General features: G+C 45.4%; 1 protein-coding gene across 1 annotated transcript; it reads right to left on the bottom strand.

Moving 5' to 3' along the window:
* Nucleotides 1-1,933: 1,933 nt before the first annotated feature.
* Nucleotides 1,934-11,011, bottom strand: LOC136157972 (short palate, lung and nasal epithelium carcinoma-associated protein 2B-like). Its single transcript, XM_065919758.1, has 7 exons — nucleotides 10,864-11,011; nucleotides 9,088-9,217; nucleotides 7,695-7,799; nucleotides 6,532-6,684; nucleotides 3,965-4,046; nucleotides 2,858-2,921; nucleotides 1,934-1,977 (listed from the first exon to the last, which is right to left on the bottom strand). Exons 1-7 carry the CDS (start codon nucleotides 11,009-11,011, stop codon nucleotides 1,934-1,936), a joined length of 726 nt encoding a protein of 241 aa, XP_065775830.1.
* Nucleotides 11,012-16,248: the final 5,237 nt, after the last annotated feature.

The raw sequence follows: 16,248 nt of genomic DNA, 5'->3' as shown, positions 1-16,248 counted from the left end.
GAAAAGACAGCCCTCAGATTGGGAGAAAATAATAGCAAATGAGGAAACAGACAAAGGATTAATCTCAAAAATATACAAGCAACTCCTGAAGCTCAATTCCAGAAAAATAAATGACCCAATCAAAAAATGGGCCAAAGAACTAAACAGACATTTCTCGAAAGAAGACATACAGATGGCTAACAAACACATGAAAAGATGCTCCACATCACTCATTATCAGAGAAATGCAAATCAAAACCACAATGAGGTACCATTACACGCCAGTCAGGATGGCTGCTATCCAAAAATCTACAAGCAATAAATGCTGGAGAGGGTGTGGAGAAAAGGGAACCCTCTTACACTGTTGGTGGGAATGGAAACTAGTACAGCCACTATGGAAAACAGTGTGGAGATTTCTTAAAAAACTGGAAATAGAACTACCATATGACCCAGCAATACCACTTCTGGGCATACACACTGAGGAATCCAGATCTGAAAGAGACACGTGCACCCCAATGTTCATCGCAGCACTGTTTATAATAGCCAGGACATGGAAGCAACCTAGATGCCCATCAGCAGACGAATGGATAAGGAAGCTGTGGTACATATACACCATGGAATATTACTCAGCCGTTAAAAGGAATTCATTTGAATCAGTTCTAATGAGATGGATGAAACTGGAGCCCATTATACAGAGTGAGGTGAGCCAGAAAGATAAAGAACATTACAGTATACTAACAGATATATACGGAATTTAGAAAGATGGTAACGATGGCCCTATATGCAGGGCAGAAGAAGAGACGCAGAAGTACAGAACAGACTTTTGAACTCTGTGGGAGGGTGGGATGTTTAGAAAGAACAGCATATATATTATCTGTGGTGAAACAGACCACCAGCCCAGGTGGGAGGCATGAGTCAAGTGCTCGGGCCTGTTGGGCTGGGAAGATCCAGAGGAATCGGGTGGAAAGGGAGGTGGGATGGGAGACCGGGATGGGGAATTCGTGTAACTCTATGGCTGATTCACATCAATGTATAACAAAACCCACTGGAAAAAAAAAAAAAAAGAGTTAAAAAAAAAAAAAAAAAAAAAAAAGACAAGGAGGTGAGGCTGGATAATCCCCAAGCTCCCTTACAGCTTCAGATCCAGGTCTCTGCTCACGTGGTTGCACATATCCCACACCCCCCAAAATCCCAATGGAAGGAATGCAATGGATCACACAGAAAGTGCTGAAATGGCTTTTTATTGCTGGGAGTGGAAGGTGATGAGCATAGGATGTCCTAACTGTAAGCACGCATATCTGAGAGGTGTCTTTTGACTGGGCTCAGTTGTCACTCCTGGGGGATGGTGGCAGCAGTGACTGTCCCAGAGGAAGACGGTACAGTGACTCAGTCAAGTCCCGGAAACCAATCTGGAAGGAGACCCTGGTGTGAGACAGGAGTACTTTCCCCAAACCCTGCAAGCTCTGAGCCTTGGGGAGGGACTGGTACCTGTGGCTTGGGGTCTTTCTCTGGCACCTGGCACTGACCTCTCCTCATCCCCTCACCCTCCCACCACCCTCACCTTAGCAACAATGGCTGATGTGAAAAGACTGATCAGGGCCCAGAAGAGTCAGGGTTCAGGGCTCAGTGTATGATCATGATCAGGGATCAGACTGAGATGCGATCTGGTCTCTATCTGTGACCAGTGTCAGGACTCAGTCAACGACTGGAGTCAAAGCTCAGTCTGACTGTTCCAGGCTCAGTCAGCGAGCAGAATCAAGCACAATCTGTGTGTCTGATTAAGAGTCAGGACTTGGTCTGTGACCAAGATCAGGGCTCAGTCTGCCACTAGAGAAAGAACAAAAGCCAAGTTTGTTTCTGCTTCTCCACGGGCCCTTCTGGGAGTTCTTATCCTCCCTCAGCCCAGGGCCCTGGACCCAGCCCTCACCAGCAGGCAGGCATCCCAGCAGTTTTCCTCATCTGCCCTCTTCAGTTTCCTGTTGGGTGTTCTGAGGCTCACCTGAAAGAACACAATTAGTAGCAGTTCTCAGGCTCCAGCAATGGAAAGTTGAATACAAATCAGACACCAGTGACTGCCACCCTCCAGCAGGTCAGACTTGACAGCCATGGGACCTCTTGTGTGTCACTCCATCTCTCTGAGCCTCAGTTAGTTCATCTGTAAAATGGGTATGATGATACTACCCATCCCCACAGGGTCATTGCAAGGATCCAGTGAGATAGTATATAAGAAGCACAGAGCAATGGCCCAACGAACTGTGTCTGTGGCTATTTTCTAGAAGAACTGCCTCCAGGACCCTCCTGCTTCACTTATTCCATTTCTGTTGCCCACAGCCCCAGCAACACCAACCATGCTAGAGACACAGGTCAAGGAAAGTTCCCACAGGCTGAGGGTGAAACCACACCTCCTCACAAGAAGAGAAAGGAAAGGGATGGTGTTTATCATCAATGCCTACTGGATATTAGGCTCTTGCTGCTTTTTCTTTAAATCCATTCATCAGCTAAGTGTTTACAATCTCCTTTCACCTGGGAGGAACCTGAGGCTCAGAGAGGCGGAGCCAGTTGACCAGGACTGCACAGTTGCTAAGTAGCAGATCCAGGGTTTGAACCCAGATCTGGCCCGTCCTCTTTCTCACATCATTCTGGGCAGCAGTTTTTGCCAGTGGGAAGAAGGGCAGCAGAAGCTCTCAAAGGCCGACAGAGACCCTAGTCTGCAGGGACCCCTCCAACCACACTCTCCTGACTTGCTCAGGATGAAGGGTCCTCAGCTTCTCCAGGATCCCCTGACCAGAACTGCTGGTGCTGTAGGCATAGAGTGGCATACCATCCCCAGTGAGGCTGCAGAGGGAGCCCCCTCCCCGCTTCCCCAGGCTGTGACTTACCGATGAGTTTCCTAACACACTCTGCATCCAGGCTTTCAAGGAGTTCACGGAATCGTGGGCACAACTGAGGGTCACACAGAGCCAGGGAAAGAGAGAGACACACAGAGAGAGAATTGGAAAGAGAGAAGGAAAGAAAGAGGTCAGGAGGTGAGGAGGGAGAGGAGAGATGGAGAAGGAAGAAGACTGGTTATTACCTGCTGTGAGCACCCTGCTCCCCACCCACAGAGATGCTCAGTACTGGGGGCCTCAGAACTTCTACCTTTATGATTCTAGGACTGTGGAAACCTAGAATGCCCATATCTGAGAACCAGAGAACACTGGAACCCTAAAAATCTCAGAACATTAGAATCCCAGTACCTTAAGTATCTAGACTGTAAGCATCCCTGATCCCTGTGCTCTTAGAAACCTTGTCCTTTGGACTCTGAAACCTCAAGGGTCAAATGGGGCCCTGGGAACCATAGAGAAGTGTTTCTCACAATGTTGTGTGCATACAATTCCCCGAGAATCTCGTTAAAAGTCAAATTAAGGAGCAGCAGGTCTGGAATGGGACCTAAGGGTCTGCATTCTAAAAAATGCCCAGGGAAGTTCAGTGCTGCTGGTCTGACAACCATAGTTTTAACAGTGACCCTCCAGTTCAGTAAATATCAGGGCCTCCTGGAGGATTCTTTAAAAATAAACCCAGATTGCAAGCCCCCTTCCATAGTGACTAATTTAGAATTGGGCATTTAGGGCACATGGTACATATGGTTTTGTATATGATACATAGGAATCTGCCCTATGGTATGTACAGATTTTGTATTTAAATAAAATAAATAAAGTTGTATTGAAACAAGAAAAATATTAGCTAAAAGGCCTATTGGCAGTCCAAGGGTATGGCAAATGGTTCAAGTGTGGGACCCAGTGATTTCAGCTCATGTTGGACCCCTCTTCTCCTCACCAGGCCAGGCTGAGTGAAGCAGGGTGGGATGGGGGGATATAGCAACTGACAGCTCAAAGGGAAGTTGGCCCCTCAGAAAGGAAGGTGCCCAGAGAGTGCAGCCCACCCATGGAATGTCACACCTGCCCCCACCAGGCCTGGCTCTGCACCCCCAGGAGTGGGGGACTCACCTCGTCCTGCACTACAGAGGACACCACCCTTCTCGCAAGGTTGATGCCAAAGTCCACAACATCGTTGAGCAGTCCAAAGCGCCTGGAGAAGAGAGGAAATTGATAAAGGCTGGTGAAGTTGGCAGAGTGGCCAAGAAGGAGCAGTGGGAAAGAGGGTGCAATATGGTGGGGCACTTTGAGGTCAGGGGACTTGAGCCTCTACCCAAGGGGATCATCACTTAGGACCCCATGGTTGACCAGCAGCCCACCCCAGTAGCTCATGAGAGTCTCATCACAATCCTGAGACCTCATTCACCCATCCATCCGTTCTTTTATCCATCCATCTATCTAGCCATCCATTCATTTATTTGTCAGCACATATTTACAGAACACCAACTATATGCTGGGAACCAAGCCTGACTTAGGACACAGTGATGAACAAAGCACAAGCAGCTCCATATATGGTACCTAAGTATTAGAGGCCAAAATAATCATTCAGAGCTTTCTGTAACATCTTATGGAAAAACCCAAATAAAGGTTTTGGCCAACCCCACATTAAACAAGTTTTCCTAAGGCTTGCTTCTTCCCACTGTCAGCTCTCAGCATAACTTTCACCACCTCAGGGCAGCCCTCCCTGACTGCTTGCCTAAGGTAGGACTTTGTATCAGTTTGTATCATAGCACTCTGTTAAGTGTGCTGCACAGCTCAGGGATCTATGTCATCTGACATTTCCCGTGTGAGCTCTTTATTACTGGACTGAATGCTCGCCTGTCTGCCTTCCCTTCAAGAGTGTAAGCTCCACGAGAGCAAGGTCCTTGCCTGCAGTCACCATAAATTCTCCAGAGCTCAGAAAGGCAGCTGCTTGGCATAGAACAGATGCTCAACATATTTTTGGCTGAAGGAGGAAATGAAATAAACATACAACTAAATACATAATGACATCTTATGATAGATATTGAGAAGGGTGAAAGTAGATCTTCCAAGAGAGAAGAGGAGGAACCTTGTTTTAGACTCTGAAGGATGAGATGTAGAATAAGAAGGAAAGTGGGAAAGGTGTTTGAGACTAGGTTCCAGAGCAGCCTGTGCACAGGTCTTGAGTGGAAGGAGTTTTTCTGAGACTCAGAGCAACAGCTAGTGTGTCTAGAGCAGAGAGGGCAAGGGGGAGAGCACAGTGATATAAGAGCGAATCCGATCAGGCAGAGCCTCAGCGGCACTGGGGAGAGCTTGAGATTCCACCCATGGCGAAGAGAAAAGCCCCAAAAGCATTTGGAGCAGCAGAGTGGAATGCCATTTCACAGGTATGGACACTGAGACCCAGAAGGCTGGATGATTTCCCTGGGGCTATAGGCTAGGCAGTGTGCAGCAGGGCTCAGGCGTTTGGACTTACATTAGTCTTTCCAAGTGATGATAGGCTGCAGAGCCTATCTGTGGGTTTTGGGGGGTCCCTAGGCAACCTGTGATCAGATCCCTTGTTGGAGCAAGATGGACTGACCTGTATTCATGGCTCAGCCTTGATACCTGCCAAGGCCAATCTGCCCCAGTCTTTAGCTTCCAAACCACTCTTCCTCTCCGAGCCAGGACCAGAGTCAGCCTTTTTCTCTCTATCATCTATCTTCCCTGGGCAAAACCTGCTTTTTCGACCACACAGTTTAAGATCTAGATTTTGAGGGTTACTGGAGATCAGTGACTTAAATAGAGAGAATTAATTTTTCAAGTCCTCATTTTTGGAATTTTCCATTGAGTGGAAGATGATTAGGGCACAATCTGAAATTAGAGCCTGTAGCAAGGTTTACTCTTCTTGTCTGCTCCTAACTAGAGGCAAGAAGGTAAACACAATATATTATTATTGTTATTATCATTATTATTATTTGAGGGACATTCGACCCTGTCAACTGTAGCCCACCAGGCTCCTCGGTCCATGGGATTCTCCAGGCAAGAATACTGGAGTGAGTTTTCAGTTCTTTCTCCAGGGGATCTTCCTGACCCAGGGACTGAACCCAGGTCTCCTGCATTGCGGGCAGACGCTTTAACCTCTGAGCCACCAGGGAAGCCCAATATAGTAAGAGAAGGGTCAGTTCTTCAAGTAGATGTAACAATGCTAAATGTGCATGCAACAGAGCTTCAAAAACCATGAAGCAAAAACAAACAAAGCTGAAAGGTGAAATACACAAACTCACAGTTATGGTTTGAGAGGTCAACACTCCTGTCTCAGTAATGGGAAGACCCAAGAGACAGAAAATAAGGATAGATATTACTATTACTGAAAGCTTCGTATGTGCTTGGCCAAATATTCTCCAAGTATGTTATGTATTTTCTCATTTGGTCAACATAGTAGCGTATGAGTTAGGTATTGTTATCAACCTTAGTTTAAAGATGTGATAACTAAAGCTTCTATAGGCTAAATTGATTACAAAGACACAAGTGAGTGCAAAGCTAGCTTGACTCCAGAGTCTGAACTCTCTCTCTCTCTCTCTCTTTTTTTTTTTTTTTTACCATACTCTGCTCCCTCCCAGGTAAGGAATAGGGCTGAAATTTTGGGTCCCAGCTCCTCTGGAATTCCTTGCTCTGCAGAGATGTGTGGGCCTGACCTGTGCAACACCGTGAGTGAGATGCTTTCTGGGGTGTTGGTGCATTCTCCCACGACCACCTTGGAGTCACCAGTCTCGGCATCAGTTTCAATGCTGACACTAGTTTGGAGGTCCACAGTGAGGCCCAGGTCGACAATGTCACGCAACAGAGGCCTGCAGGAAATAAGATTCACAGTGAACAGAGGTGGAGAAGTCTCTTCACATTGCCCACGAGTCTCTCTCTCTAGATGGCCATTGCATGGGATATCTATGGATAAAGTCAATGGTGTGTAAATTTTTTATGAAATCTACGTTCTTTCATTAGGTATTACTTTTCCTGGCCCCATGGGTTTGGCGCGTATGAAATTTTTATACAGTACCACACCGATAAACAAAATAAAAATAATAGTTAACATTTCTTGAGCACAAACTCTGTGTTAAGTATTTCACAAAAGTCTTTTACTTGAATTAAATGATTTAATCTTGACAGCAATACCATGAGGGAAAAAATACTATTATTATGTCTATTTTCAGAGTGAGGAAATGTTTGCTATAGAGAGGTTAAGTAACTATCCCAAGATCTCATAACCAAAGAAAGATGAAATAGCAGTACACTTAATTTATAAAGACTCATCTAAAAAATAAAAAAGATTCATTTACACATCTGCATTTTCCTTTCTCTTTGAATTTAAAAAGTAATTAAAATAATTAGAAATTGTTGTTTCTAATATAATTTATATAATTAATGAATTAATAAAATTTCTAATATAATTATAGTTTCCATATAATTTTCACATGCCTTTCATTACATACTGTACACTACTATGTGGCCATACTGGTGACTGCTATTTAAAGAGAATCTTGAGAGACAAAATGATGCTGGAGGAAACTTTGCTTAAGAGTTATAAATGTTTATATCTTCTCAATCTTCAACTATTATGATTAGATAAGTTTTATGATTTTGGAAATATATTTCATAGAGGACCTTTTAAAAAAGAGATTTGGTTCTGGGCAATGTTTCTTAGAACAATTTAAAGGTTAGGATTTGGGAGTTGCAAAGGCCTCCTTATTTTACTGATTGGGAGACCAAGGCGGCAGGGTGGAAAAGTGCCTCATACCAGGTTGGAGACCTATCGGCCATACCTCACTGCCTCTTCCAAACCTCAGATTCTAAGGCTACTCACAGGTTCACGGTGACATCAGCAGTGATGGGGATCTTCACGTCAGCACTGTTGTCAGAAGTCGCCTTGAATGTGATATCCGGGACTTGGACATTCCTGATTCTCACCCTGTGTAAAAACCACAGTTCACCCTTGTCACTCCTGCTGACCACCTTTGCTGGGCTCTTCTCTGCCAGCGTTGTGCTGAGTTTTGAGCCTCATGGACTTCACCTACTTTGGTCTTCATGAGAGCCCTGCTCAGGGGTTGGATTCTCTCCATTGGATGGCATGGCAGACTGAGGATCAGACGGCTGTGATTTCCTCAGGACGCCAAGGGTGAATATGTGTCAGAGCCAGTATTTGTTTTTTTTGTTTTTGTTTTTATTTGAGGTATAGTTGCTTTATAATGTTGTGGTAGTTTCAGGTGGGCAGCAGAGTGATTCAGGGAGAGATATGTATATTTATAGAGGTATCTTTATTTCAGATTCTTCTACCTTATAGTTTGTTACAGAATACTGAGTATAGTTCCCTGTGCTATATAGTAGGTCCTTGTTGGTTGTTTATTGTATATATAATAGTGTGTAAATGTTAATGCCTGGAGTAGGAAATGGCAGCCCATTCCAGTATCCTTGCCTGCACAATCCCATGGACAGAGGAGCCTGGTGGGCTATGGTCCATAAGGTTGTCAGGAGTTGGACATGACTGAAGCAACTTAGCATATGTTAATGCGAAACCCCTAAATTCTCTCCCACATTGTTTTCCCTTCTGGTAACCATGAGTTTGCTTTTTGTGTCCACAAGTCTGTTTTGTATAGGATCTTTTGTATCATATTTTAGATTCCATACATAAGTGGCATCACATGGTATTTGTTTTTCCTCCGTCTGACTTACTTCATTTAGTATGGTAACCTCTATGTCCATCCTTTGGTTGCTGCAGACAGGATTATTTCATTCTTTTTATGCAGAGTCAGAATTTGAACCCAGAACTGCCTGGCTCCCAGACGTTATGTGTGGAGCCCCCTGCACACATGTGTAGTGAATGTGGTGTGAATTCTAGTCTTCTCACTCTTGCGGCCATTTAGGCTTTTATACTCAGCTATATTCAGAGAAGAAAAGTCATTCCTTAAAAAGGGACTTTAGGCATCAGCAAACAGATAGAGGTGAGGGAGAAGAGAACCTTCATCTTGACCCTGAAATTACAGAATGAGAAGGTCCAGACCCATGAGATCCTGGACAGGCCCTGCAGCGCTGACTCTAATTTTCCCAGGCTCTGGCAGAGCTGGCCTCAGACCGCTTCTGCTCTGCAAGAACACACAAGGTTTGTTCCTCTTTCTTTCTTTTATATTAAACTTACCTACCCAAAGATACATATTCTCTTTTCTGGGAGCAAAGATTTCCAACATGAAACATCAACTCACCCTGTAAGCCTGTTCACTTCTTGAAAAATTCTAGAAATGAGTTGTTCCAACAAATTCTCAGATTCCTGGTTTTCCACAACCTCGTCTGAACACCTGGATTCCAATTCAGTCTTCAAATTCTGAAAGATAACTGCAAAAACAATCTCTGTTTAGTGTAGGACACAACTTAAGAAGCAGCTCCTAGGCACCAGGTACTAATGAGACTACTTTCCTAGGTTATTTTATTTCATCTTATAACACCTCCACAAAGTAGATGTTACTATTATCTGCACTTTCAGATGAGGAAATAAAGGATCAAAAGATTAAGAAATGGGCCAAAGTCACACAGCTAGGAGACCTTGCTCCTAGTATGCTGCCTTCGTGCTAATATATGCTCGTCATTTCAACCAAGCAATCAATCCACTGAGCAGGCAATAGATACTGATTGCACATCAGCTTCTAGTAGTGAAGATTAAGGAGATGCTCATACAAACAGAATAAACTGAGAATAAAATAAGAAATGGAAAATATAGAATCAAAGAAAAAACATGGCTCAAAATTGATAAAGTGGCAAGTAGAAGCCCTGGATAACAGGCCCAGAAAGCAGTGATTCATTGAGGAGCAGGAGGACAGAGAGTCCTAACAGAGGGTCTTTCAGAGATAAGAGAGGTTTGATAGAGGAAGTGACATGGCAGATGCAGAATGGCACAGTTGAAAAAAGTTCAGAATATACCTGTAGGAAAGAATTCAAATGAGAAACAGGAAGGCAACGACTAGCTCAAAAAAAAAACACACAAAAGGCTACAGGAAAAGATATGTAATCAGAGTACTCCAACTTGCAATGGACAATATCTACCTAATTATATTGATGCAAACAGAGACGGAGACTCTGTCTGGTCCTATAGATAATCCAGACACTTCTGCTTCCGAGCCCAGTTTTGTTAGCACTGAAAGTGGAAAGTGGGTCCCTCCTATATCTTTTGACATTTGCCCAAGCCCTGGCAAGGTTTGAAAGGAAGTCATATACAGAGATTAGTTTCTCCTATAAAGCATGTTTGTCATGGCGCTGGTAATGTTTCCAGAAATTGAAAAGAAGGCCAAGTTCTTTCAAGAAATCAGAATTACAAGAACATATGATTAACTAGAAAGGTAGGTAATTTTAAAGCTAACTAGGCTAGGTAGGAATCCTTTTCCAATAGTTAATACAGAGTACTAAGTAAGTTAAATGGCCCAGCAAAAGAATATGCCACAAATATAAATAAACTATTTAAATTAAATATGTAAATGACTAATAAAATATGAACAATATGAGTGAATTCTTTCAGAATTAGAGAAAAGCTAAGTGACATGAATTATAACCTTTCATCTGTGAGACTGGCAAAAAATTCAGTTGTCCAAAACAGTGCTGTCAGGGAAGTGGAAAAAAGGGTATTCTCATAGACTATTGGAGAAAATGTTAGCATAGGGTATTATTTGTCAATATCTACTGTAATTTAAAATATGCATACTTTTGAACTTTTGAAGTGTCACTTTAAGGAATTTATCCTAAGAATATATTAGCAAAGTTTACCATGATATAAGATGTAAAGTGATATTCAGTTAAGTGTTGCTTGTGTCTAGAAAAATAATAAACAATGACCAATTAGTCATTATTTCCAAATAAACAGGAACCAATTAGCAACCTACCTTAGTAAACAACCCATAAAGAGAGCCCCTGCTACAGTCCTTGGTAATACAGGCATGGTATTTAGCAGGCAAGCTCCCAGGTGCCACTGACCATCTCTATTGTTGACTCACCTTCAATTGTACTGTCAAAGCTGGCAAGTCCTCTCTCAAGAGCAGATCTCAGCTTCCTCAGAACATCGTTGCCTCGATTGTCAAGAAGAGACGCTGAGGTTCCCGCGAGCAGGCCGCACAAGAGAACAAGTTTCCAAAGCTGAAACATCTTGTCCTGACACCTGGACAGTCATGGGAGGATCAGGAGTGAGAATTACCCACAGGGAAACGGGATCTTGGAGGAGCACCTATCTCTCTTACACTCAACAGACCTTGAAGATAGATATGGTTATCTCCTCTCTCGCCGCCCAGGTCAGAAAGCTAGAGCAACCTGCCCAGAGATAAACAACCAGTGAAAGGGGATACTATTTGAAAAGGCATACTTGACTCCAGGTCAGTGCTCTTTGCTAGAGGTCTTTTGCACTTGCTGGCTTCTCTGCCTGGAACATTTCCCTCTTCTTTTCATTTTTACATGAGTCACTTCCTACTGACTCCAAATTCAGTAAGATAGCATGTCCTCTATGAAGATCACTCTAGACCTCTCCCCAGAGTCTAGGATAGGGGGCCCCACTCCACCATCTTGCTGCCTTCATTGTATGGCCAGAGTCCTGGGGACCAGTTAGAGAAGATTGACTGCCTTTCCCATCAGGCTGTGCACCCCTTAGAGGAGGGAAAGTGACATATCTCACTATCGAATTTATAACACATAGTAAAAAACCTGCTCTTCACTCACTACAACAAAATAAAGCTTGCTGAGTAAAAGTATGAACAAATAAATGGGCACCACATCATGACTCTGCTGTGCTTGTCAGTTTGGCGCTTCTCCTAATTGAATCTATTTCTTAATTTGCTCTAATCAAGATAAAAGCTAACTGAATTAGACCGATCCCTCTACCTCTGGCCCCCAAAGCCTTCTGAAGGCCTTAGGTGGGGTGACATTAGATAGAAAGCCCTTCGTTCACAGGTTTGGAGAAAAATACTTGCAAAATCCTTGCTCCCCTGTACACTCTCCTGAATTCTGCTGGGTGGTGATGGCCCTTATATCTCCTGGATGGTGATGTGGTGGGAGACTGCCCCCGGAAACAAGCCCTGTGTCCGGAGCCATCCAAGGAGACTCCAATGAAAATAACCCCTGTCCAGAGTGAATAGAGAGACTTCCGAAGCAAAGGTCACCCAGGATGCTTGAATTGGAATGGGTGGATATGGAGAGGACTTTGTGCCAAGACTAGGAGCAGGTTCTCATGCTGCCAAGACAGCGGCCATTGCAAGTGGGGGCTGGGATAAAGACCAAGAATGGATGAAGTGGAGAATGTTCTGGTAGAAGGACCCATGGTGATCATCCAGGTTAATTCTATCAGGATTTGGAAACACAGGCTGAGAGGGAAATTATGATGCTATTCTATCAGTATTTGGGAATCAGCTTGAGGTCCCCCAAAAGACAGGGACAGATATGGGGCTAGAATTGTGGCCCACAGAGTCAGGGTCAGTGACCAGTGAGGTCATTCTTCCCAAACCTTCTGTCTGAGTGCTCTCCATAAAATCCCTCACAGTGGAGCCAGCCTTAGGGCAGATGTTTTCAGTTCAGGATCACCCTCCCCTGTCTGCCTACTCCATTTAGTCAGTAGAGTTCCTCCTGTGAGTGAGCAAAACCTGCCTCCACATGTACCCTCATGTATGCAGGATTCCTATGCACACTTGCCCCCAACCCCTCTACTCTCAATGCAGTGGCCAGAGGTTGAAGCACTCAGCTTCAAAACAGCAACCCCATCAAGGCCTTGTGGTACTGTTCACTGCCACCCCAAACTCATCTACCTCTCCTTCCATGGCCCTACTGACTTCCTTCTGTTCTACATGGATACCAACCCTTTTGCTGCCTTTGACCTCCACACAGACCATTCCCTTTTTGCAGAACTCGCCTGCCTAGCTGACCCTGGCTCTCGACATCACCTTGCAACCTCTATGACGGCTCACCTGAGGTGGTCCCTCCCCATCTTCCCCGAGCACAGCTTCTTGCTGGCTTCTGTCACAGCAGATCATTATCATTTGGCTCTTCCACTTGTTCTCTGCCCTCAGCAAGTTGTTACCACCCTGTCCTCTAGGGTTTTCCTCTCACATGGGTCCCAAGACCTTGACCTGGCTCTAGAATGCTCTAAGCATCTCTGTGGCATCTGATAAGGCCGTCCACTCCCTGTTAAGGTGGTGAGGGTCCCATCCTTAGAGATCCTTGGTAATTTGACCAGATGACTGCTAACATCCTGTGTGACTTGATGTGACTGTGAGTTGTGATTCAAAATTTCCACAGTCTCTTGTTCGAAGATCAATGTGGCACATTTGTATGACTCTGGCTCCCAGGTTTTTTTTCTCCCTGAGTCTCACTGCCCCCTGGGGATATGATTCCCTCAGGCTTCCTGCCTCTTTCCTTTTCTCACCGGCCTGTCCTCCCAAGACCCACATCCCCCTGGCCGTAGCCTCCTGGAGTCACGCTGGCTGGTGCTGGGTAGTTTGTCATCACGGATCACACCCAGGACAAAGCCAGCTTCTTTTTTGTCTTCTGGGGGAAGCAATGAGTGGCATTCATTAGCCAAAATGCCCAGCTCCCAGTAGGGGCAGGTGAGTGTCAGGGCCTGGACTTGGCACTGCAGGTCCAGTTTCCCAACTGGTGCTCAGGACAACTTCATGAGGAGGTTCAAAAAGCCCAATTTTCTGGTGAGGAAACAGGTTTAGGGAAAGGAGGTGACTGGCCCAGGTCTCACAAAGACAGGGCCCAGTGTTTGGGTCCCCAGGGAAGGACATTTCACTCAGATCACCTTGAGGCCAGCTGGTGGGGCAAGAGAGTCCTTGGACTTGAATACCTGTTTATTTCTTCACCTCTGCTGTTTGAGTTGGTTGTAATGCCTGGCGCATTGGGCCCCTGTCAACCCGGAACACCCGGTCTTGGAAGTGCAAATGCATGCCCACTTGGCATTAGGTTGGGAGCAACAATTAGTCACCCAGGGTGAGTCTCTTCCATTTGCCCATCTGCATCTCAATAGAAACCTGGAACCCTGTCCTGGACATGATAGCAGCCAGGAGAATATAGGGGTAGGTCCAGAGGTTTCAGGAGTTAGCCTTCTTCACTCTGACTCTGGTCCCATCATCAAAGCACAGGGCAGGTGCCCAAGCTTAAGCCAGGGACATGGAGAACCCTGTCCAGCAGAGCCTTGGGCCCTTCAGCAGACCACCCTCCCAGACTGTGCTCAGTTCTGCAAATATCTGAGGCCTCTCTTCTCCTGGGTATGGGCACAGAGCTGAGGGCTGTGCAGAAACCTTGTGCAGAGAGTTGTCCCAACTCAGGAACACAGCCCAGGGGACTGAATGTGATGTAGTGAGCTCAGACCTGGTGTTGGCCCCAGGCTTCAGCTGGTGAAATAGGTAATCAACCTGCGTTTGGATCCTGGTGGCAAATGGAAATTAAAATGGTATTGAAGGACCTCTGCTCATACCCTGGCTCTAGTGCTGGGCCGGCTGAGTTTGAATCCTCTCCTCCTGTTACTGGCTATGCAGCCTGGACAAGGATCTTCATCTCCATGAGCCTCTGGTCCCCTTTGTGTGAAATGGGACTAAAGATGGGATTCTACTCCAGGTGTGTGGTGAGGATGTGGTGGGATAATGTGTATGAAGGGCTGAGCATGAAGTAGGTACCTGATATGCAGTAACACCAATGATGAAATGATGATGACAGTTGTTTCTATTGTCAGGCCGTTTCACTCCCCTCCAACTCAGGTCTCCCATCTATATGTGGTCTTACCCCAGAGGGTTTTGGAGATGACCAAGTGAGAAGATAAAACACTCAATATGCTTAGTGCTTCAGCAAAGCTACTGCATTTCTTACTTTTGTGTGCAGTAAAGACTGAATGAGATAAAATGGGCTCAGGTCTCCACTGTACCATATCCACAAATACTGGCTCCCTTGCGTGATGGTGTATAGCCCTTGGCAGGTGTGCTTCCTCATAAACCAAAGCTTTCCTTCTGGGGCTGAGTTAGTGAAGACAGTACCATGGTCTCAAATATGATCTGACTGAATATAGGGATTGGGTGGGGCTTTATGTTAAGAAGCCCTCGCAGGCAGCTCCTGAACTTGGAGGGAAGGATTGATTAGTGATGTCTGCCACAAGTTCGGGAGGGGAGAGTGGAGGCACTGCGTGTGTGCCACTGTGGGACCAGGTCATATCCAAGAGGCCCTTTATCCAGCGATGGGCACACCAACACCACACGTTCATGGAGGGTGGGACTCTGGGACCTGCCTGGTGCTGGGAGAAGGAGATGGAGACCCTTATCTAGGTTCCAGTCTTGGCCAGCAAGTAACCTGCTTTGTGACTCTGAGTCACATGTTCATTTTCTCCCAAGGTCTCCGTTGCCTCTAACTACAAAATGAACAGAGGTTCCCTGCTACATGGCTGACCCCTCGGGGCTCTGAGAGGTGGTCAGGAACATCTAAGGGATACTTGCTACCCTCCCACCTGCTGGGCCACCCCACACTCTTGCTTTGAGCATGAATCCCTTCAGCTCCTTGGGCACAGTGATAACCACCTCCTTTCTGACTCCATAAGGGCCAAAACCACAGGCTTCATGCCCAGGCCCTGACACAGAGCACATTTTCAATAAATATTTATTTGAGCTTGCATAAGCATTTTTAATGCTGATTAATTAAAATGTACCCATCAAGGAATTTATTTGTAACAGTACAATAAGCTTGTTCTTAGGTCATCCTGGGGTGTACATCCCAGAACTTTTCCTTGTTGGTGGTGTGACAGCAGGTAAATGTCATAACCTCTTGGAGCTCTGTTATTTTTTGCTTTCAACCATGAAAAGGCGCATTAGATTATCCTCTACCGTAGAGGAGCAGCTGGGGGCACTAAATGAGGAAATGTCAGTAGAGAGCCCAACCCAGCCCTGGCTGAGGAAGGTGCTCCATGAATAATAGAGATAATCATAACCGCTATCACTGCAATACATAGTTGTGAGTTGTGACCTAAGGCAGCATTCAGGAGCCCTGGAAAATAGGGAGGGAGACAACGGGCAGTGTGTGCAGTTCTTGAAAGTAGATGAGGCTGTAAACAAATCAGAATGCTGCCACTTACTAGCCTTATGATTTTTCCCTCCTAGAGACTCAGTTTACTCATCTGTAAATAGGGCAAATGGGTGTACCTACATCACTGAGCTGGTCTGAAGAGTACACAATCAACATATATAAATCTGGACACGCGGTCCCTAAAGATTTGCTTTCTTCCTCATCCTCTAGAGAGGGATGAGGAAGGGATCTCGTCACTAGGCCCCACTAGGCCGGGATCTCGTCTGTTTTGTTCCCTGACGTGTCCCCTGTGCCATAACAATGCCTTATGATCGTGGCTGATGAACACATGCTCC

This window comes from Muntiacus reevesi, chromosome 2 (assembly GCF_963930625.1).
Source record: "Muntiacus reevesi chromosome 2, mMunRee1.1, whole genome shotgun sequence".
NCBI classification, from domain to species: domain Eukaryota; kingdom Metazoa; phylum Chordata; class Mammalia; order Artiodactyla; family Cervidae; genus Muntiacus; species Muntiacus reevesi.
This window is presented reverse-complemented; position numbering and strand designations above follow the sequence as displayed.

Bases quoted from the DNA above. Each gene is read 5' to 3' on its own strand.
- LOC136157972 (XM_065919758.1), bottom strand. From the start codon at position 11,011: ATGTTTCAGCTTTGGAAACTTGTTCTCTTGTGCGGCCTGCTCGCGGGA. The intron at 9,218-10,863 runs GTGAGTCAACAA...TTGTTTTTGCAG, and splicing joins CTTTGACAGTACAATTGAAG to TTATCTTTCAGAATTTGAAG. The intron at 7,800-9,087 runs GTGAGTTGATGT...GTTTTTACACAG, and splicing joins GAAGTGAACAGGCTTACAGG to GGTGAGAATCAGGAATGTCC.